Source organism: Lithobates pipiens, unplaced genomic scaffold (genome assembly GCF_037356315.1).
Source record: "Lithobates pipiens isolate NorthernLeopardFrog02 unplaced genomic scaffold, aLitPip1_a1.2 Scaffold_18, whole genome shotgun sequence".
Lineage (NCBI taxonomy): Eukaryota > Metazoa > Chordata > Amphibia > Anura > Ranidae > Lithobates > Lithobates pipiens.
This window is the reverse complement of record NW_027507758.1, coordinates 200178334-200202387: the sequence shown is the minus strand read 5'-3', so window position 1 is coordinate 200202387 and position 24054 is coordinate 200178334. Positions and strand designations below refer to the sequence as shown.

General features: G+C 44.5%; 1 protein-coding gene across 1 annotated transcript in view; it reads right to left on the bottom strand.

Annotated features, from left to right (window-relative positions):
• Nucleotides 1-156: 156 nt before the first annotated feature.
• The window catches only part of FBXO30 (F-box protein 30), an 82260-nt gene continuing 58362 nt past the window's right edge, over nt 157-24054 (bottom strand). Inside the window, exon 2 of the mRNA XM_077486515.1 lies at nt 157-9749. Within this exon, the coding sequence (XP_077342641.1) occupies nt 9519-9749 (231 nt within the window). The 3' untranslated portion in view covers nt 157-9518. The remainder of the gene's footprint in view (nt 9750-24054) is intronic.

The window sequence follows — 24054 nt, the reverse complement described above, 5'->3', positions numbered from 1 at the left end:
TACAGTAAAATAAGATTGTAAAATACCGATCACCATGGTATTACACAGACTGTAAATTGCTGGCTCCTTGAGCTCTGCGAGATTGATCCAGGCCAAGAAACCCATTAACACAGAAAGTAAAACATTAAGGCAAACATTTTTAAAAATACAAAAATCTGTGAAACTTTTGAAAAGCTTTTATTAGATTGCATCTTTATACTATGTGAAATAAGGTCAATAGGTAAAACAAGTTTTCAATAATAATTTGGATTTCCAGGTAATATACAACAAACATTTTAAAGCTGTTCCGTTTTTCAGTTCAGGTGTATAGAGGCAAAAAGCAAGAATGTGCAAAATTCGGTTACCCAAAATGATTACGTTTCAGCACAGCAACTTTCATTGAAGGGTAATTCATACTTATACATGTGCTGTAATGCACATTTTCAAGCATCAACACATGGTATACTTTTCTTCTTTAAGGTGACGATTGATTTCACATGGATTGCCAACATATATATTAAAATAATTGAATTAAAAAAACGTATTTTTCTCCATAGAAAACATGTACAGGTATGCAATTTGTTAGGTTCCAGGATCAATGTTTTTTTTTATGCATTGAAGTTGAGGGCCTACAGGAAATAAAGGAGTACCCCCACAATAAGCAAGGACTTTTGGAAGCAACAAGTGTCAGTGCATTAAAATTCTCTTTCAAATGCAATCTCCTGCGTGTGCTGGGGTGTGGACTGGCGCTTAACATTGCATTAAAGCCCAGTAATAACCATTCTTAAAAAATGTTTCCTCCTACCTACACTGTGTAAAAAAGAATCACATACTTACATTTTTGTCTCATCTGATCTGGCCATGTGATAGCAACATCGGAACCTCTGTCAGTGAGTAGCTGCTGCAGGGGAGAGGATGGAGTGCCGACAACAGCTGGGCTATGGAAATCTATGTTTGCCGTAAGGTGACCAGAATGGAGTGGATTAAAAAAAAAAAAAAAAATATGGGCTCATACCTTTTTTTTTTCTCGAGGTGGGCAAGATAGGTAGGAGGGAGGGAGGGAGGGAGGCTTCATGCACACTGGACATTTCTACAGCTGCTGTTAAGGGCGTCTGGCATTTTATCCACGCACACCTAGGTTTTTTAGCAATGTTGAGTGGTTTTTAGAGGCAGGAAAATGGGATTTTTGTACTCGCCATAAAATCCTTTTCTCTGAAGTTGACTGAAGGATACAGCTCCTTTAATTCTTGACCTTAGGGTCATCACGCCACCTTCAGGAGAGGACTAGGCAAAACATATAAAAACAGCAAGACTGCACAGCACTGCCCAGGGCGGTCCCTCTGGCTATACCCCTCACCCCACAGCTCAGTTTTTTTCTGCTTAGTGTAGGAGAAGGACCTGGCTCCCTGATGGGACCATTGGTCCTGGAAATCATTAAAAAGCAGTACAAATAAATAGGAGGGGTGGGTGCTGTGTCCGTCCATGAACTTCAGAGAAAAGGATTTTACGGCGAGTACAAAAACCCCATTTTCTCTTTCGTTTATTAACGGACAAAGCTCCTTTAATTCTTGACCTTAGGGACGTCCTCAAGCAGTTTAAAAAAACGAGGGGTGGAAACAGCAAACCATAACTTCACCCAAAACAAAAAGGAACACCTCAGAGGAGTTGCCATCTTAAAAACGGCCACCATCAAAACCTGTGGCCAACTTATGCATCAAAAGATGCGTTCACAACAAACTTGTAATTGAAAGAAAGTGTAAATTGCAACATTACACAGCCACCTGTAAAACCTTGCGGCCGAAGCAAGCATCCGAAGATACGGTTACGTCAACTATGTAGAATTTTGTGAAAGTGTGAGTGGACGACCAAGTCACCGCCTTACACACCTGACATACAAATGTCGGAAAGCCCAGGAGGTTCCAGTTGCCCTGGTGGAATGAGCCGTGACAGGAAAAGTGGGCACACGCCCCTTTAAGGCACAGGCTTGAACCATGATCTGTCTGATCCACCTAGAAATGGTGGATGATGAGACAGAGTTCTGACTTCCGGAAGGGAGCCGTAGCAGACAGATACACCCTTCAAGTCGGACCATGTCCGGGGAATGTAAGGCAACTTATTTTAGGCATGTTGCCTTAGGACATAGGGATGGTAACACAATGTCCTCATTTAGATGGCATGCCAAAACCACCTTTGGAAGGAAAGAGGGCTGCGACTGTAGCTCCACCTTATCCTTGTGGATGACCAGGTAGGGATATTTGCATGACAATACCGCCAACTCAGAAACCCCCGTCAGAAGTAATAGCCACTAGAAAGACTACTTTATGAGAAAGCGTTAACAAGGGAAATCTCCCTAAAGTTTTCAAACAGCTGTTTCTGGAGCACCGATGGCCCCAGATTCAGATCCCATGGAGGTAGTGGTGGTCAAACCTGAGGGACTGTGTCAAAACCCCTTTCACAAAAGTACCCACCAATGAGTGAGTCGCCAAGGGACATTGGAAAAAAAAGACAGCCAAGGCTGATATCTGCTCCTTGATGGTGCTTAAGGTAAGTTTCTGATCCACTGCTGGCTACAAAAACAGCAGGATGCTGGAAACTGAGCACGTGTGTGGACGCCACCCCATCTCCTCACAAATGGAGATGTAAGCCTTCCACGTACGATGGTAAATCTTTCGAGAAGACGACTTCCGTGCCCTCAGCATAGTGGAAATTACTGAGCCATGCCGTTAAAACCAGTGACGGTAAAGCAGGATGAAGTATCGGACCCTGCGATAGAAAGTCCTCTCACATCGGCAGCCGCCAAGGAACATCCGCCACCAGTCATACTATTTCGGTTTACCAAGGATGTCGAGGCCAATCTGGGGCAATCAGAATTACCGGAATCCCCTCCGCCTCCACTTTGCGCAGCAGACATGGTAGAAGTTTGAGGGGGGAGGCATAAATCAGCCGATAATGCCCCCACCAACGCATCTGATGCATCCGGGGGTCTCTTGTCCTGGACACAAACCTCTGCACCTTCCGGTTGAGCCAAGAGGCCAGGAGGTCCACATCTGGTGTGCCCCACCTTAGGCAAAGGAGCCAGAATACATCTGGAAGTAACGACCATTCCCCTGGGTCCAGCATCTGACGACTTAGGTATTCCGCCTGCCAGCTTTCTACGTCTGGAATGTAAATGGCCGACAGGGCTGGCAAGTGCTGCTCTGCCCACTAGAGGATGTGGGCGACCTTCCGTGCTGCGGCCAAGCTCCTTGTTGGTTGATATATGCCAACGCCATGGCGTTGTCAAACTGGATCCTGACCGGACGCCCCTGTAGCCTCCTGAACTATGTGGAGAGGCACCGTCTGATCGCCTGAAGCTCGAGCACATTGATCGGCAGTTGGGATTCTTCCCGCGACCAGAGGCCCTGGGCTGACTGTACGCCCAAAAGTCCCCCCCAACCGTCAGGCTGGCATCCGTTGTGATCACCATCCAATGGAGAGGAAGGAACGATCTCCCAGACCGAAGGACTGGAGACCTCAGCCACCAGAGAAGGGAATCCCTGACTAACTGGTTCACCCGAATTAGACAATCCAGTGATAATGTTCCATTTTGACAAAATCTCCTTTTGCAGGACTCAAGTGTGAAATTGAAAGCGGCTACCATGAGGCCTAGAACTCCCATGCAGAAGCGCAGCGATGACCACCCGCAGTTCACCAACAACTTCACTGCAGCTTGAAGAGTCTTCAGCTTGTCTGAAGGGAGAAAAACTCTTGCTTCTAAGGAGTCCAACGGTAAGCCCAGGTACGTCAGACGTTGAGACGGCACTAACACTTTCCAGCGTTGGTACATGTACTATCACCCCGCGCAGCAGCAGGTCCTATACTGCCCCGAACAGGGCTTCCCGATGAGCCGGAAGTAGAGGTAGGTTGGATGAAAAAAAAAAAAAAGTTTTTTGGACAAGAAAGAAACTCTTGTATCCCGATGAAACCAGTTCACAGACCCATTGGTTGGACAGTAGGGAGGTCCACCGAGCTGCAAACGCCCGACGGCGACCCCCCAACTGAGAGTTGGGTGGGGGCAAACCTTTATGCAGTAAAATTTTTGCTTGCAGACTTGTTTGGCTTGCGAAACCAGGGACGCTTTTGTCCTTCAGCAGGTGCCTTGTCGGACTGGAAATGCTTACCTGCCGACCTGGGCGGGCGAAAAAGCCATTTCTGAGCGGAAAGAGCCCTTGCCTACGGCGTGGCTCCTTACCCTTCTTGGACTGTGGGAGCAACATGCTCTTCCCACCGGTAACATTTTTAATAATGTCATCCAGCGAAGCTCCAAATAGCCTTTCACCTTGGAAGGGCAAATCCGCCAGTGCCTTTTTAGATGCCTGGTCCGCAGACCAGCATTTCAGCCAAATCAAGCACTGTAGCGCCACTGCTGATACTGATGCTCTAGAGAGCAAGGGAACTGTATCCAGGGCCGCATCACAGACATACTTGAGGCCATGCACGGATCTGCCAGTTCTACACAGACCAGGGAAGACTGTTGCTTCTCCAATTCAAGGTGCAACAACTTTGCCCATTCAGTAAGCATCTGCAACACCAAGGCCATGGCCGGCACAGGTCGTAACGCTGACCCCACCACCGTAAACATGGACCGGGCCACTGCCTCGGCCCTCCTGTTGGTAGGGTTCCTTGAAGGCAGGAGTCCCTTCTACCGGAATCATGGTTATGTTAATTAGCCTGGATACCAGGGGGTCAACGACCAGAGGAGACACCCATTTTTTCAAGAGGCTATTCTCAAAGGGGCAATGCACCACCATTCTTCTTGGGACTGAAAAGGCCTGTTGCGGGCTTCCCCATTCCTTGTAGATGAACTTATCAAAATAAGTCAAATACAGAAACACCTTAGGTGTGCGGGCCAGTTTGCGGGACCCAAAAGGGACCGCCACCTCAGCAGAAGTTCCTGCTGCATCCTGTATCTTCAGGGTATCCAGCACCGCAGTGATAAGTGTTCCTACTAGCATTTTTTCCCTGCGCTAACCCGGACACAGTCACTCACTGTCCGAACGGTCCTGGTCCGCATCCTCTGACACGTCAGAATAGGGGCCTGCCAGTCCCCGTGGGGCCAGAGTCTGAATCAGAGCTTTCCCCAGAAGACGGGGGCATTTTTTACCCCCCTTGCGCCCGCATGCCGCTTCCACCCTGGCAACAAAAGTCTTCAGGACCGCTGACAAAGCATTTTTAGCAGGTGAGCCAGTTGCAATAGCAGGGATGTCTGGGGGAAGAAGCGCCGCTGACCGCTTTGCCCTGTGTCAGTCACAAATTGCCCAGAGTAAAAAACACGCTGTTCTGAGGTACACAGACACCAGCACTAGAGGCAAGCCGCACTGAGGCTACAAGAAATGGCCGCCCTAGCAAAAAGAAACAAGAAAATGGCCGCCGAACCCTCTAGAAAATGGCTGACGGCACATACACTGCATAAGACTACTGGAAAACGGCGGCAGCCTCTCCTCATGGAAAATAGTCCAAGCACCTCACAGTGAAGAAAAAAGGGCAGTAAAGAAAAAAAAAAAAAAAAAAACAGACCCCAACAGCCAGCACAACCCCCGCCAAAGACCGGAGCCCCCTGGCCAGGTACATACACTAAACCTCATGCCCAGTCACACAACGACCCCAGCAGGGGGAGGAGGGAATGGGGGATAGGGAGAGAGGAAAGGGAGAGTGAGATATCCCCTAGTCGACCTCCCAGGGAATACCCAGCTGCTCTATCCTGCTGAGGCAGCGAGAGCCGTACTCACCCCTACTGTCAGGATTGCTGGACACATTCCACCACAGACCCATCACCTGAGCAGCACGGAGTGGCTTTTGGCCAAGGCACACTGACACGGACAGCAGTAGCCCTGTCATATGTGTGCCCCGGAGCATATAGCTCACCGGCTGCCACTGGAGCAGAAGGGGCATGTCGTGACCAACCCAGTGCATAGCCAGGTTCTTCTCCTACACTAGGCAGAAAAAAAATGAGCTGCAGGAAGTAGGGTGAAGGGTAGGGACCGCCCCCTGGGCGGTGCTGTGCAGTCTTGCGGTTTTTACATGTTTTACATGTTCTGCCTAGTCCTCTCCTGAAGGTGGCGTGATAACCCTAAGGTTAAGAATTAAAGGAGCTGTGTCCATCAATGAAGGAAAGAGAAAACCCACTGCCAGTGTGTCCAGGAGCAGCAGAGTTTGTGCAGGAAAAAAACAGGCCTAACACTACCAAACGTGACTAAACACTAGGCACATTTTGCACTTGAACATTAATTCAATGGCTAGAATAAATTATTTACCCTGGCCAATAAAATGAATTAATGCTCAAGAGCTTGATGTCTATAAAGCGTTAGACACTTTTACAAGCATCAGACATTTTTTCTGCAAAAACGCTGCTGACTTAGAGTGGGGTTAAATAAACGTCCTGTGTGCATGAAGCCTTAAGAAAAAAAAAAAAAAAAAAAAAAAAAAAAAAAGTGTGTGTTAACCTAAAAAAATACAGATCCTGGTCCCTTAAAGCAGAACAAACAGTACAGTGCTTGTGCTATGTAATCTGCCCCCCCTCTAAACTGTAAAAATCCTCCCTGGTCCCTCCACTTCCTGTGTCCCCCTCTCTACACCGACAATGAAAATCAGGGCTGTTGAGCCCTGACCCTCGTTTGAGTACGTCCGTCCATCATCCACAGCCCTGCTCTCTCCCCTTCCTCCCGGTCAGCTCCGTGTCTGTCTTTGGCCCGCCCCCACCAATATTAGTAAAATTAAAAACTTTGAAATGGTCACTGCCCTCTTTTAAAGCCTGGCATAGCACACTTCTTTTATAAAAAAAAGGCTTCTAAATACCTGTTTAGAGTGATATTCGGGCAGATCACATGACTCTTGGCTGGTTTCCAGGGCTACTGCAGGAGGGGCTGAGAGGACATGTGACCTCCCCAACTGACGTCGGAGGGATATCTTGGTCCCTCCTACAGAGTCCATTCCTCTGAGCTGTACAGCAAGTCATGTGACCGGCCTGAAGACAGCTCTAAACAGGTATTTACATAGTGGTAAGGCTGAAGACAATAGTCCATCCAGTTCAACCTGTGTAGGTGCATGTATCAGTGTCTATAATGATTTCCCATATCCCTGTATGCTGTGTCCTTTAGGGTTCGCTCCGTTTTTAAGTTATGCTGTTTGCGCCCCTGGGAGCATAACCCCATATTTGTACTGGTGACAAAGTGAGGAAAAATACATAATTTTAAAGTTAGAACTAGTAATGAGGCGAAGTTTCCAAAGAGTACGCCTATTCTAGTGAAAATAAAAGGGAAATTACACTCACTTTGGTAAATTTTCTGCAACTCCCTGTTGTGGCTCTTAAACTTGAAGTAACCGGTATTTTTTTTCCAACAGACAACCAAAAAAAAAAAAAAAAACACACACCTTAAATAGAGGTTAAACTTTAGGACATCCTGTCCTATCCAAAACTAAAACAAAGGCTATATATAACATTTTGCACAAATGAAAAATGAAGAACACAGTCTCAGAAGTCATAAAGCTATAAAAGAAAAGCTATTCCCCCAAGTAGAAAAAAGGGGAAAAGAACCACTCTCATATGACAACTATTTAGGGTCGGCTGGAGGGGTGTGCAGAAAAGCTGCCAGAATAGATCAGTTGTCAGCCAATGTGATCAGCTGTCAGCCAATGACAGCTGATCACATGATCAAAACAAAAGCTCAGTGATCGTTTTTTTTCTCCTCACGCTATCAGCAGAGGAGAAAAAAGCAGATCACCGGCTCATCTTTAAGGGAAATCGGTCCCAAAACAGAAGAGGCAATTATGCCTAATTAATGCCATCTGAAAGTGCCCACAAGTGCCACCTATCAATGCCCACCAGTGGTGCCAATCAGTGCCACCTAGAAGTGCTGCCCATCACTGGCACCCATCAGTGTCGCCTCATCAGCGTACATCAATGACGGACAAAAATGACCCGTTTTAAAATTAGAAAACATTTTTTTGAATTCAGTCTTTTGGTTTTTTTTTTGTTAAAAAAAAAAAAAATGTAAAAAAAAAATAAAAAATAAAATGCACAGGTGATCAAATACCACCAAAAGAAAGCTCTATTTGGGGGAAAAAAAATGATAAAAATTTCATTTGGGTAGTGTTGTATGACCACTCAATTGTCAAAGTGCATCAGCGCTGAAAGCTGAAAATTGGTCTGGATAGGATGGGTTTTAAGTGCCCAGTAAGTAAGTGGTTAAGTCCGCTCCAGCTCACCTGCCTCCATCAGTGGAGAGGAACGATTGATGATACCAGCTGGGCCTGGGAGCCTATGAGTGACATCATGGCTCCCAGAATGCCCAGCTGTTGTCAACTGCTCCCTCTTCGCCCACACAGCTGCCACACCTGTCAAGACCAGAGCAAAGTAGAAATAGGTAAGTGTACACCATTTTTTATGCAGGGAACATTTTTAAATCTCTTCTCCAGCTTTCATTTAACTATAAAAAGTTCCTTTGGACCAAGCTGGTCCAAACTAGTTTCATCACTGACAGTTGCTGTGGCTGTGTGCTGCTCAGTTATTCACAGGAAGCTTTGTATTCTGTGAATGAATACAAAGCTACCTCTGAGTGGCTGAGGTGGCATTTGTGTCATCAGTCCACCTCAGTCAATCAGAAAACGCTGCATTCATTCATAAGATACAAAGCTACCTGAAATGGATGAGCAGGGCTTAGCCTGACCCAATTTTGATCCAGAAGTGGGGAAGAAAGTTTAAATTCTGCTGCCAGAACAGTGACGTATACGGTATGTAGCTGAGGCTACATACAGCTTATACAGTGCACATAGCCGCTGCAACTGTTCATAAAGCAAGTAGTGTGTTTGGACTAACTTGTTCCAAAAGAACTTTGTAAAGTTAAATGAAATATGGAGATCAACTTTAAGATGTTATGGTTAGTCTGGAATTCTTTAAGTGAAATTTGGGAGTCTGGTATTTCCTCTTATATGGCAAAATATAAGCGCATGTCCTCAGATGTAGAAAGATAGTCAGGAACAAATTGCACTCAATGGTGCTCAGGTCCACTGCTACTAAAAATTACCTCAATTTATAAAAAAGGTACACAATAGAAAGCAAAGCTCCAACACACACATTTGAAAAGTGACAATACTTACATTGCTGAAATATGATTATTTGAAACAATGTTTAATCATGCACAAATAAAAATAAATAGTTACTCTTTAAATGCTTCTGAAAGCACCAATAAGCAAGCTCTGATAAAAGATGGAGGGTCAGTATCGATGTCTGCGCTCATTACCCCCTCCAATTATTATTCAATTTCTCAGAGTTTAAGGCATTTTTACCCACAAACGTATTTAATTTGATAAAATAAAATCACTTCTAAAAGCCATTGATCTCTAGATAGAGATCTATCTAGATCTATATCTCTCTCTACATACACACATACACACACACACACACACACACACACACACATTTTTTTCACATATATACACACTCAGTGGCTTTTTATTTAAATATGAGTATCAAAATAAAACCAAGCAAAGTTAAAAATGGTTTAGTGTTGGTGTTGTGTTGTGTCTGAAGACCAGACAGGCTTTAATACTGATTGAAGTGAGCGTCCTCCTTTAGTGAGTTCCCGAGTCACACACATACATGGAAGAGGAACAGCCTCTTCTCTTTTCTCAACAGTGTTGTAGCTGCATTTTTTCAAATGGTCAGCCATGCTGACAACATCTGCAAATTTCCACTCCTTCACTGCACTGAATGCTGTACTGAAGCGCCATACCTGGAAGGAAAAAGATAAAATATAATTAAAAAAAGTTTTAAGTTAAAATAAAATTAGGATGCCGCTTTATTTTGAGAAGCACAGTGCAGTACTGTATTCACTATAAGAAATAAAAAACAAATACCCGCACTAGTAAAGAATGACATTCGTGATAAAAATACAGCTGCTGACACATACAAAATCTCCTGGCATGAAAGACAAAATATCATAATCACAAAGTGCAGCATTAAAAGCTAATCGAAAGTCCCACTGTTGAGACAAGAAGACATCTCCATATAAACAGTCCTGAAAGCCCATACAAAGGAAAGTGCTGGGAAGGATCCGTCACCAAGAGGGAAAGGTTCACACCAGGGGTCTCAAACTGGTGGCCCTCCAGCTGTTGCGAAACTACAAGTCTCATGGGGCATTGCAAGGCTGACAGTTACAAGCATGACTCACACAGGCAGAGGCATGATGGGATTTGTAGTTTTGCAACAGCTGGAGGGCCACCAGTTTGAGACCCCTGGTTCACACATACTCTTACCCCAATGAGTGGACTGCTTAATCAAACACGCTTGAAAATCATCCATTTAGATTTCACCATACACATGGAGATAGACACATTGAACAATAGGATCCTCAGGCAAACTTATCACATCAGGACATCATGTAAATAGGCAAATAAACGTCATTGCACAGTATTACTGACCAGTATATTTATTTAGAGTACAGCAAAAGTATAGAATGCTAACACAGGTCCACAGCTTTGGTCAATCCAGGAAGAGCTGCCAGCCTGGGCTGTCTTGTAATTTAGTGTACCTTGCAACCTACCTTAGCATATACCCAGTCAGTGATTAACCACTTGCTGCCAAATTAAGCACATGATTTGACTGCATGTGGTTATACTGGGATTAAAGCTGCAGCTGTCCTTCATTAACCCTGTATCAACATTTTCAGCCAGTGGTGCGTTGTAAAGTAAAAGTAATCCTAGCAGCTAATTAGCCACTGAATTGCTTTTACAGGCAGCCGAAGGGGGTCATCAACCCCGCCCCCCCCCCGATGCTTGAGTTCTCCCATCCCAGCATCTAATCTGGCGGCTGCACAACAGAGGTGACCAGAGACCAGACTGTCTTTGATCACCTTTATGGTCTAGGAGACCAGAAGGGACGGGCATTTTTGGCACTTCTGGTGTAAACACTGCCATTTTTTTTTGGAAAAGCATGAGATCAATGTTTTTTGTTGTGTTTCTTTATCTCATGCTTTGAAGGGTAGAGGAGAGATCGGGAGTCTTATAGACCCCAGATGTCTCCATAAAGGGGACTTTTATTTTGTCTTTTTTTAAGTGTTCTCCTGCTTGCATGCAGAGGTGAACGCATACGTAGGTTGTGCACACATACAGTGGGGACGGAAAGTATTCAGACTCCCTTAAATTTTTCACTCTGTTATATTGCAGCCATTTGCTAAAATAATTTAAGTTATTTTTTTTCTCATTAATGTACACACAGCACCCCATACTGACAGAAAAACAATTGTTGACATTTTTGCACATTTAAAAAAAAAGAAAAACTGAAATATGACATAATAATATCACAAATATAAGTATTCAGACCCTTTTCTGTGACACTCATATTTAACTCAGGTGCTGTCCATTTATTCTGATCATCCTGGAGATGGTTCTACACCTTCATTTGAGTCCAGCTGTGTTTGATTATACTGATTGGACTTGGTTAGAAAAAGCCACACACCTGTCTATATAAGACCTTACAGCTCACAGTGCATATCAGAGCAAATGACAATCATGAGGTCAAAGAAACTGCCTGAAGAGCTCAGAGACAGAATTGTGGCAAGGCACAGATCTGGCCAAGGTTACAAAAAATTTCTGATGCACTTAAGGTTCCTAACAGCACAGTGGCCTCCATAATCCTTAAAAGGGAATATGTTTGGGATGACCAGAAGATGCAGTTGGGAGATGGGAGAAAGTTGTAGAAAGTCAACCATCACTGCAGCCCTCCACCAGTCGGGGCTTTATGGCAGAGTGGCCCGATGGAAGCCTCTCCTTGGTGCAAGACACATGAAAGCCTGCATGGAGTTTGCTAAAAAAAATACATGAAGGACTCCAAGATGGTGAGAAATAAGATTCTTTGGTCTGATGAGACCAAGATAGAACTTTTTGGCCTTAATTCTAAGCGGTATGTGTGGAGAAAACCAGGCACTGCTCATCACCTGTCCAATACAGTCCCAACACTGAAGCATGGTGGTGGCAGCATCATGCTGTGGGGGTGTTTTGCAGCTGCAAGGACAGGATGACTGGTTGCAATCAAGGGAAAGATGCATGTGGCCAAGTACAGGGATATCCTGGACGAAAACCTTCTCCAGAGTGCTCAGGACCTCAGACAGGGCCGAAGGTTTACCTTCCAACAAGACAATGACCCCAAGCACACAGCTAAAATAATTAAGGAGCGGCTTCAAAACAACTCTGACTGTTCTTGAATGGCCCAGCCAGAGCTCAGAAACGCTACGTGGGGGCGTGATAGCGTCATGACGTAGGAGGCGTGGCCTTGGAGCTCGTTCCTCCGTGTCCTCCCCGCTCTCCCTCGCTTCCCCCTCACCTCACGCCGCATTGAGCGTGGATCACTGCTCGGGCGCACGGGTGCCGCGGACCGGACAGCTGACACGGACGCCGGAGGGGGCATTGCCTGGATGGAGAAAATGAGCAGACCGGAAAGCAGACTCAGGCGCCGGGGCTACACCGGGATGAAGTAGGACACCACCACTCTCCGTTTGCTGCTAACTCTGCATACGCTGGCTGAATGATCCACATCCCCGCAGACCCTCGCTTCCCCAAGCAGCGCAGTGACGAAAGATAGGAGCCTCTGGAAGACAATGCTGACGGCGGAACGCCGGGACAGACTCTGCATGGCTGTACCAGGGAGGTGGTAAGCTCGTCAGCCTGTGAGGGCTAAACACAGCTATATAGTACATTTGCTTGGTGGTATCTGTAAGGGGAGCTTGGTGGCAGTGACAGGTGGAGGAAGACCTGGGACTGGAGAGTGCCCCAGGAAATGTAAGGATCTGACAGTAACCCCCTATAGATACACTGGAAGAAGGGCATCAGTATCCTAGATGGAAATTATATTGAAGACTATTTAAAAGCCAAGGTGTCACTGTAGTGCTGAAGTTCCTGTATTACTGAAGTTTCACCATTGCATATGTGTTGCTGAGCCCCCTTACAGTAAACAGCGGAAAAAAAAAAGGGGGGGGTACGGTCCCATAGAGGAATGGGGGAGAAATAAGCAAAATAACCTATAGTGAACATAGTTTTTGGGGCTCTCACTCGATCCTTCCTTAGAGTCAGTAGGAGTAGATGTAGCTGGGACCACTGGACGCGTCAGAGAGAGGAAATCAACCTTTTTCAATTTGCAACCAAAATATGGAAGTACTGAACGTGGTTACTTATAACGTAAGGGGTTTAAATACAAAAAGGAAAAGATATAGGATTAATGATGAACTAAGGCATATGGGAGCAAGTGTGGTGTGTCTCCAGGAGACACACATAACACACACTTCAGGCATAAAGATTAACACAGTGGACTTCCCGGTGTGGATATATGGGGATTCTCCCTCCGCTTACTCCAGAGGAGTGGCGATCGGTTTTGGTAAAGCAACAAGATTTGAGCTAGAAAAGCGTCTAGTGGACCCAGAGGGGAGATATTTGTGTGTAAAAGGGATGTTATTAAACATGAAATGTACAATTGTAAATGTTTATGCTCCGAATAAGAACGCGGATAAATTCTTAAGCAAGTTGTTAAAAAAGATAGAAGATTTTAAGGAAGGGAACCTGATCTTAGCAGGCGACCTTAATTGGAACATGGACGCGAAGAAGGAGAACATCGGGGAGGGAGGAAGTAGGCCACCTAATGTCAAACAGAGGAAGTTGGTAAAAGCTTTAGCAGGTTTTCAACTGCAGGATGCTTGGAGGGCATTACACCCAAGGGACAAGGACTATACCTGCTTCTCCCCGGTACACGGCTCTTTCTCTAGAATTGATTACATTTTTTTAGAGTACAATCTCCTATCAGCTTTGAGGAAGGCTGAAATAAAATCAATAACGGTTTCTGATCATGCGCCAGTGGTGATCCAGTTGGAGATGGGGGGGGAGTGCGTGAGCCGGGGACAAGCTGGAGGCTCAATGAATTACTGTTACAAGATAAGGAATCAATAAATAGGATCGAACAGGAAATGGAACAATTTTTTAGGTTAAATAATACCCCGGAAGTCTCCATCTCAATATTGTGGGAGTCACATAAAGTTGTAATGAGAGGTATACTAATTGGGATTGGGGCTGGAAAGAAGAAAGAGAGGGAGAGAAGGAAGCGACTATTGTATGAGGAAATACAGAGAGAGGAACAGAGTAGAAGGATGGAGGGAAACCCGGAGAGTCAGGAGTTGAAAAGGATGAAGAGTGAGCTAGAAGAATGTTTGGAGCAAAAGAGGAAGGCTGCTTACCACATGCTAGATAAGGAGAGATATCTTTGGGGGAATAAATCAGGCAAATGGTTGGCCAGGAAGGTGAAGGAAAAAAAAAATAGAACTTTTATCCCAAAGGTAAGAGATAAGAAGGGAGAAGTACAAACTATTCCGGAAAAGATAGTGGACACCTTTCATGCGTATTATAGTGCTCTCTATAATATTGAACATGGGAGGGAGGGTGCGACCCGAGAGGAAATAGGCGATTACCTGAGGGGGCTAGATCTACATAAACTAACGCAAGAGGAAATGGCCTCGTTAGAAGCTCCAATTGCGATTTAGGAAGTGGAAAGAGCAATCAAAAATACAACAGTGGGAGGATGTCCGGGCCCGGACGGGTTCCCGATCTTATATTATAAGAAATTTCAAAAACAACTCGCGCCAAAATTATGTGAGTACTTCAATGCGGTGGGAGAGGGGGGGGGGGGGGTAAGTTTAGAGATGAAACAATGCTGGCACATATAGCATTAATCTTGAAGGAGGAATGGCCCAGCCAGAGCCCTGACTTAAACCCAATTGAGCATCTCTGGAGAGACCTAAAAATGTCTACCATCCAACCTGACAGAACTGGAGAGGATCTGCAAGGAGGAATGGCAGATGATCCCCAAAACCAGGTGTGAAAAACTTGTTGCATCTTTCCCAAAAAGACTCATGGCTGTATTAGCTCAAAAGGGTGCTTCTACTAAATACTGAGCAAAGGGTTATCACTGCAAACATTGTAGCCAGAGCAAGAATTCTAGTGCTAGACCTCCTTTGTAAAAAAAAAGATTAAAAAAATATGAAAAAGCACCACTTAGATTTTTAGGTATCAGTTTGTTGCCATTCCTTGAGTGTGCGCAATTCTAAAGCGCGACATGTTAGGAATCCATTTACTCAGCATAACATCTTTTATTTTACCAAAATGTGGGTTACATATATAGTTTTTTTTTGCATTAAATTTAAGTGTATTTTGTTTTTAAATTGATTTTGAAAAACTGCTGCGCATGAATGTTTGGAGGCTCCAAGTAACTTTCAAGCAAAAAAAAAATACTGATTTTTACATTTGTCAAAAAGTGTCAGAATAGGCCTAGTCTTCAAGTGGTTAAAATGTCTTTCAATGAGTGCAGAGAAAAGGATTTTACAGAGGGTACAAAAATGATTTTTTCTAGACACTGGTTTGAGTGGGCATTCTATGCATTAAAGGTGAAAAACCTGTGTTGCAGCTCCCCCCTAGATCCCCTTTTTCTACACTGAGCCTGATCTAATCCAGCAATATGCATGAGTGCAGCAGCTCCAGCCACTGTCTCTCTCCTCATTGGACAGATTAATAGCAGCAGGAGCTGTTGGCTCTCGCTGCAGTCAATCAAATCCAGTGACAAGGAAGTGGGGCCAAGTCCTGCTCTCGGTGTCAATGGAAGCAGCAGCGGGACTCATGAGTGAGGGCACCCGATAAAGAGGGGCCTGGAGCATTGGCAGGGCACCCTAGAAGAAGCGGATCGGGGCTGCTCTGTGCAAAATTAATGCACAGAGTAGGTAAGTAGAGGCATGTTTGCAATTAAAAAAACAAATAAAAATCAGCATTTACAACCCCTTCAAAGTACTGGTTCCTCCTAGTATCAGTTAACTTTCCAGCAAGCAAAGAGTACCATGCATGCTCTAGTTGAAACTTACACATACCCAATGACCTTTTCTTTGTCCCTCACCTGCACAAAAGGGCAACACAATATGATCATATGGACTCTCATGGTTCTGATATGGTTTTATATCTTGTACATCTGTTACTCCACCAGTAACTTAATGTTCTTTTTTTTTAAATCAGTAAAAAGCTTTGTGTCACAAGGTCAGATGTAAAAAAAAGAATAGCACATAAGAAAATATCATCAGCGTATACATTAGAAACACTATAGTATAGAGGAGATGGTTCAGGGTACATAAAGCCAAGATATGCCATTTCCATTCACAGCAGAGAATACCTATGACAGACGTACCCCTTCCCAGGTTTTTATCACAGTACATGCTAATGATGAGCGGACAACAGATTAGTGGACAATCATAATCAAATAAGCAAGGGTACTGTAGAAGAACTACCTTCCGAAGGGAAGGTAAACTAACTGGAAATTCTTATAAGACCCAAGGGATTACAGCGGTTATCTCAGTTAGCTGGCTAGTGAGAGAGGAGATACTTAAAATTGATCAATGTTATTTACCTGCTCAATCCACTGTTTTGTTGTTGGACTATGCAGTGATAGCAATAAACAAGATATCTGTTTGCGAGCAATATACAGTAATATCAATACTGCCACATTAATTGGAGGGGTAAAAAATTCCTCATCAACTGCGCCTAGCAAGCAGGTAACTGTGTGTAACGGAACAGTGATTTGATAAACAGACTATATGATATCAGTTACAACTTTCCAATATCTGAAGAGTTTTGGGCAGCGACAAAGCAACTGTATGAGGTCCCGCTAGCTCTCATATTTGGGGCACAGGGGGGGGATTTCCTCCTGCTTCATCTGTGAAGCATCACCATAGTATGGTAGGTTCTGTGTAGGATGAATAGCTGAGAGAGCCTGCAAACATAATTCCCCCCAATCTCTCCCAGGTCTTGTCCCCACCTATATCTACACAGTAGTCTAGCTGCATCCCGTATCCGAGGAGAGAGCACTATATATCTGTGAGATCATGCCCCTTTTATTCTTTGTGGTGAGTATGTCAGTTATTACCAGATGTTCTACGAGTTCTAACCTGGAGTGTTGTACCTGTGGATTGTAGAGCATGCCGAAGTCGGAGATATATATAAAAATGGTGTTTTGGCAGCCCAAACTCCTCTTGTAAGTCCACGAAGGATTTAAAAATGGTCTCATTATAGAGTTGAGAAACGCAGCGAATACCCTTGGCCTCCCAGGACTGAAACCCCTCTAGTTTATGTAGTGCTGTGTAGCAAGGGTTACGCCACAATGGAGTATGTGCCATGAAGCCCGTCATACCAAGACTGTTTTGATAAGGGCCCATACATTTGAACGTTTGAACATGGGGAGAAAGCAGGCAAGTTATTGGCGTACTTGGTACATAGTGAAGATAGACCCCCGGTGGTAATGACATTACATGGCCCCGGAGGACAACAAATTACAGAGCCACCTACATTAACTTCCATGTTCAGAGAATTCTTTGCTGACTTATACAAAACCGCTCCCACTGAGACGGAATCTATGTCCATCTTTTTTGAGGGTATCGCTCTCCAGCAGCTGACAAAAGAACAAATCAACCTCTTGGAGGCACCCCTCACTACGGACTAAATCACGACAGCCATAGCTAGTTTTGCCAGGTCTAAATCCCCAGGATCAGACGGACTCCCAATTGAATTCTATTCCCAATATAGCAATATTCTCATCCCTAAATTAATAGTTTTATATAATTATCTCTTTGAGTCCTGTGTATTACGCCCAAACATGAGGGAGGCAACAATAGTCCTGATTCCAAAACCAGGGAAAGACCCAAGATACCCAGAGTCTTACCGCCCCATATCCGCGTTACAGGTTGACATCAAAATACTAGCCAAAGTTTTGTCCATTAGGCTTAATCAGGTCATTTTATTAATACACACGGACCAAGCAGGCTTCGTGCCTGGTCGGAACACCTCATTTAGCCTCAGGAAACTTTATATAAATATACAAGTCATACATGAAGAGGTTGGATCACGAGTCGTAGTGACTCTAGACACAGCAAAAGCTTTCAACTCGGTAGAGTGGAGATATCTCTGGAGATGCTTGGAGGGCTTGGGCTCTGGCCCCAAATACATTAAGTGGGTCCAACTACTGTATCAGGCACCCACATCCAAGGTGGTAGCTAATGGGTGGCAGTCTCGAATGTTTGACCTCACTAGAGGCACAAGACAGGGCTGCCCTCTATCCCCACTGCTATATGCCCTAGTGGCAGAACCCCTTGCAATATCCATCCGAGCAAATCCGGAGATCAGAGGACCGAGAATGGGCTCCCTAATTGAAAAAAATCAGTATGTAAGCAGATGACATTACCATACCTGGCTGATTCAGGCCCATCTCTGCATATTGCACATCCACACAATCTAACAATTTGGAATATTTTCAGGGTTGAAAATCAATTGGGACAAATCTCAAATCTTGCCAATTGACAGCTTCCCACCCTCGGAATCCCAAGCCAGCCTAGCATTACAAAGAGTTAATGTCATCAATTACTTAGGGATACATATATCTAGATCCCCTGCAGATTACACTTCTCTAAACATAGAACCTCTCCTCGGTTAAAGCTAAAGTAAGGATCTGGTCCCGGCTCCCACTTGGAATCTGGGGTCGCATAAATTTAATTAAAATGGTCCTACTCCCTAAGATACTTTATGTACTATGACATACCCAAATATACCTTCCCCTGAAATATTCAAATCTCTGGAGGCCCTTTTAAAGCCTTTTGTGTGGGGAGCCAGACACAAATTAGCGTGGCAAACACTTAAGAATCCAACTGAACTGGGAGGCATGGCTCTCCGACTTCAATTTATGCTACATTGCATCACAATGGTCACAGCTATTCCACATAGATAAAGACGGATGGTGAGAGAGTCCTCGCTCTCCTATGTCCAAAGTGGGCACAACCCTCCAGAGAACCCCGATATATGCGATAGCATCGGGCTCAGGAGGGTTGGAAAAAGGGGGAAATAGGCAAACAAATTTATATCAATATAGGAAAATATGGGACTTAGCCTCCTCTAAACTCCAAATTCCACGACAACGATTACACACCGCTATGGCATAACAAAAACTTACCAGTCACCAAAATACAGGACACAAGTGTATGGTCCAGACAGGGAGTGTTTTACTTGCATGGAATACTAAAAGATGGATGCTTTAAAGCCTTTGACTCACTCATTAGAATTTCTAATCCAAAACCGAATGTTCTTTAGATATTTACAACGCTATGTGACGCAATATCAATTTCCTGAATCAGTCCCAGACTCTACACCTAATGTCATTATGTCATAATGTCAAAAGGCTTGATGGTCAGTATCCCAACCCCCCTGCTCAAAGCGGAGCTTTTTTCTTCCTCTTAATTGAAAGTTTTCTGATGCGTTAGAGAAACCCACAGGTGGAGACATTGGAATCAGCAGAGTGGCGAGAGATATAACATCATGCTATCGCTTGCTTGGGATCAGACCAGCCACATCTTTGGAAGCGTAATAAACAGGCTGAGAAGTTGGAGTCTACGGAGAGATCTGTTTAAAGCATTTAATCCTGTGCATTTGCTGGTTTAAAGGGGTTGTAAAGCTTAGTTTTTTATTTCCAAAATAGGTTCCTTTAAGCTAGTGCATTGTTGGTTCACTTAGTTTCCTTCGATTTCCCTTCTAAAATGTTTTTTTTTTTTTGTCTGAATTTCTCACTTCCTGTTTCTCCTCAGTAAACTTCACACCATCATCCGAGCAGTGTTTAGTCAGCCAGCACAGCTTGCTGAACAGCTTACTGAGGAGGAACAGGAAGTTAGAAATTCAGATAAAGAAAACAAACAAAAACAACAAAAAAAAAAAAAAAAAAAAACACACACACATTTAGAAGGGAAATCGAAGGAAAAGGTAATTAAACCAACAGTGCACTAGCTTAAAGGAACCCATTTAGAAAATAAAAAATGAACCTTTACAACCCCTTTAAATCTTTACCAGCCACAGTCTCCGGTGAGTTTAGGACTTTTGAGGAAGGCACGTATCAGGCAGACATCAGAATATATGATAAGATATTTTGGATTATTTTTCATTATGGTACACATAGGTTTTGTTTTAGGAAGTTTTTTTTTTTTTTTTTTTTTTTATATATACTAATTTTTCACACATTTGGGGTTTTCTATTATCCAATTAACAGTTTCCTGTAGAAGTTAATTAGTATTACACACATTGTTTATGGCAAAGAGTTTGCTTTCATCACAATGAATATTGTACCATTACGGCTATACACTTCTTAAATTAGCACTTGCCCTTTATATAGGCACATATATAGCATTTGCAGTGGCATTTTATTTTTTCCATAGGATTGTCACAATTTATGTCGATTTTATATATGAAATAGTGGCAGCGTGTGCTAGGGAGGTGCTGGCAATTTAACAACCATAAACCGTCAATATCTTTTTAGAAAAAAATATATATTCGTTTTGGAATTGTCCATACAATTGTTGATTTTTCATTGATTTGCACTGCAATTGTATTTATCTTTACTATCTATTAGCATTTTGCTAGGATTAAAAGTGGTTTTAAACCCTTTACAACCACTTTTTAGTACAGGCAAGCCTATAATAAAGCTTACCTGTAGCTACCCCAGTAATCTTCTAAATCTGCATGGTTTAGGAGATATCCCTGCATCAGCAAGGGCCAAAAAGTCATTGGCACATGCACACTGAAGCAACAGCACTTACTGTACGTGCCGTTGCTTCAGCTAGTGTGCCGTTACAGGTGGCTCCAGCACGCATTCGTGGGAGTGATGTCAGTGTCGCTCCAGCCTATTACAGCCCCAAAGCCCGCGATACCTGGAAGCAACTTGGAGGAACTTATTCTTAGTAATCTCATGCAACACATTATGTACCACCTCTGTGGGTTCTTGCTTTTTGGGGGAAACCCCCTAACCTTTGAACTTTTGCTCATACAAGTCCTAAAACATGGGGCAGCCTCGCCCGTTTATTAAGTCATGAGGTAATCCTGGGACCACCCCAACTTTTAGTGTAGCTGTTCCTGATGGTGCACACAGGCCACCGGATAGTTTTTAACATCACCATGCACACAGGGGACCCCGACCTGTTCCCTTGGTACCAGGTTTCTTGGAAACCACTTCGATCGGAGCAGGGTGACGACACTCCCAGAGTGAAGGAGCACTACCGCATCCTATCCATTGACCCGCACCACACACTCATGCCGATTCAGGCTGGTTGCAGCACATAATGCATGGGCATACATGGAGCGACGGCGACCCACGTCGCACTCCATTGTTCTTCCTGACTTGGGCACTGGGCCGCCAGATGACCCAGTTAATGGCAGGAGCAACAGTAAACCTCATGGGGTTCCCCCTGTCAGTTCCCTGGAAGATTAGGTCCTGGGGTGCTCCTGGAAGTTGTATTATACCCCCAAGCAGTCACCATGCGATCACCGGGAGCCACCCTGGACCTGGAACACACTTTATTGAAATGGGCCAGCTCACATGAAGGAGGGACTCTCCTGGAACTTTTCCGCACAACTGTAGCGCTCAACAGCAGCAGCCATCTCATCCAGGGACTGAGACTTGGACTGAGCCACCCCTCAGTGGACCTCCCTGGGTAGTCCATGCAGGAAAAGGTCAAGTGCGACTCTTTCCACAATCTGAGTGGGTGTCTTTTCCTCGGGATTCAGTCAATCTTGGAACAAGTGCATCAGGTGGTAGAGCTGCGCAAGGGCAGGCTTAGCCTTGTCAAACTGCCAGCCATGGACTCGGTTCGCCCTTAAAGAGTCAGTCGCTCCCAGCCTTGCTAGGATTTGTGCTTTCAGGAGCTTATAATCCCATGCTGATTCAGGGACCAAGTCACAGTACACTTGTTGGGGGTCTACGGTCAGGAAAGGAGCCAGTACATCTGCCCAGTGTTGATCAGGCAGACCTTCCCTTGCTGCAACCTGCTCAAACAAGCATCGCTAGGTATGCTTCCACGTTGTCTGAGGCCATCTTTTGCATGGTCCTCTGCACTGCCTTCCGGGGGTCATCATTTACAGCGCGATCAGCTTTAGTCATTTCAGCCTGCTGGGTCAGCGCCTTTTGCAGTCCCTGCTAGCTGTTCAACCAGTAAGCGGCTTGTTTCTTGTTGTACAGCACCTGCTTGGGCATTAGCCATTGCTAATTAGCTCCTCTATGGCTTGTTCTGAAGACTTCGCAGCCTGTGTAACTTTCACCCAGGACATGGGATTGGCCTATACCACTCAAATTGCCCAATTTCTCCACCAATTTGTAGGGGATCAGAGGGGTGAACAGCCGGCTTGGAGACAGTCTAGTAAAAATAAAAAATGGCTGTATTCAGCAAACTGGCAAAGACAAACAGAAGACACGACAGGCTGTCTTGTCACACAGGTAAAGCTCACAGTTCCGCAGCATACAGGCTTACATGCAATAGTTTATGGCTTTAATCAGAGCTATAGTCTTTTGTGGTTAACCAGCAAGTACACAATCCAGCAATGGAACTTTTCACACAGTGTCTCTCTCTCCTACTCAACAGCTCTCCTCTGACACTTTCAGCCCAGCTGACAATAAGCAGGTCTGCCCTCTTCGATTAACCCCTTCTTAAACCCTGCCCGAGGCTGACCCTCTACAGCTGTATAAAATGTCAAAGGTCCCAATCTGTCTGCCATAAATCTTTCCCATAGTTTGCAGATACTAACTTTTGTGCAAACCAAACAATATAAACTTATTTAGTTTTTTCTTCTTTTTTACCAAAAATATGTAGAATATACAGTACAGACCAAAAGTTTGGACACACCTTCTCATTCAAAGAGTTTTCTTTATTTTCATGACTATGAAAATTGTAGATTCACACTGAAGGCATCAAAACTATGAATTAACACATGTGGAATTATATACTGAACAAAAAAGTGTGAAAACAACTGAAAATATGTCTTATATTCTAGGTTCTTCAAAGTAGCCACCTTTTGCTTTGATTACTGCTCCGCACACTCTTGGCATTCTGTTGATGAGCTTCAAGAGGTAGTCACATGAAATGGCTTTCCAACAGTCTTGAAGAAGTTCCCAGAGACGCTTAGCACTTGTTGGCCCTTTTACCTTCACTCTGCGGTCCAGCTCACCCCAAACGATCTCGATTGGGTTCAGGTCCAGTGACTGTGAAGGCCAGGTCATCTGGCGCAGCACCCCATCACTCTCCTTCTTGGTCAAATAGCCCTTACCCAGCCTGGAGGTGTGTTTGGGGTCATTGTCCTGTTGAAAAATAAATGATGGTCCAACTAAAACGCAAACCGGATGGAATAGCATGCCGCTGCAAGATGCTGTGGTAGCCATGCTGGTTCAGTATGCCTTCAATTTTGAATAAATCCCCAACAGTGTCACCAGCAAAGCACCCCCACACCATCTCACCTTCTCCTCCATGCTTCACGGTGGGAACCAGGCATGTAGAGTCCATCCGTTCACCTCTACTGCGTCGCACAAAGACACGATGGTTGGAACCAAAGATCTCAAACTTGGACTCATCAGACCAAAGCACAGATTTCCACTGGTCTAACGTCCATTTCTTGTGTTATTTAGCCCAAACAAGTCTTTTCTGCTTGTTGCCTGTCCTCAGCAGTGGTTTCCTAGCAGCTATTTTACCATGAAGGCTTGATTCACACAGTCTCCTTTTAACAGTTGTTCTAGAGATGTGTCTGCTACTAGAACTCTGTGTGGCATTGACCTGTTCTCTAATCTGAGCTGCTGTTAACCTGCGATTTCTGAGGCTGGTGACTCTTGGTCTTATTGTCCGCAGCAGAGGTGACTCTTGGTCTTCCTTTCCTGGGGCGGTTCTCATGTGAGCCAGTTTCTTTGTAGCGCTTGATGGTTTTTGCCACTGCACTTGGGGACACTTTCAAAGTTTTCCCAATCGTTCGGACTGACTGACCTTCATTTCTTAAAGTAATGATGGCCACTCCTTTTTCTTTACTTAGAATTTGTATTATGACAAGAAAAAGGAAGCCAACAGTCTATTCAGTAGGACTATCACCTGTGTACTGTATCCACCTCCTGCACAACACAACTGATGGTCCCAACCCCATTTATAAGGCTTGGAATCCCATTTATTAAACCTAACAGGG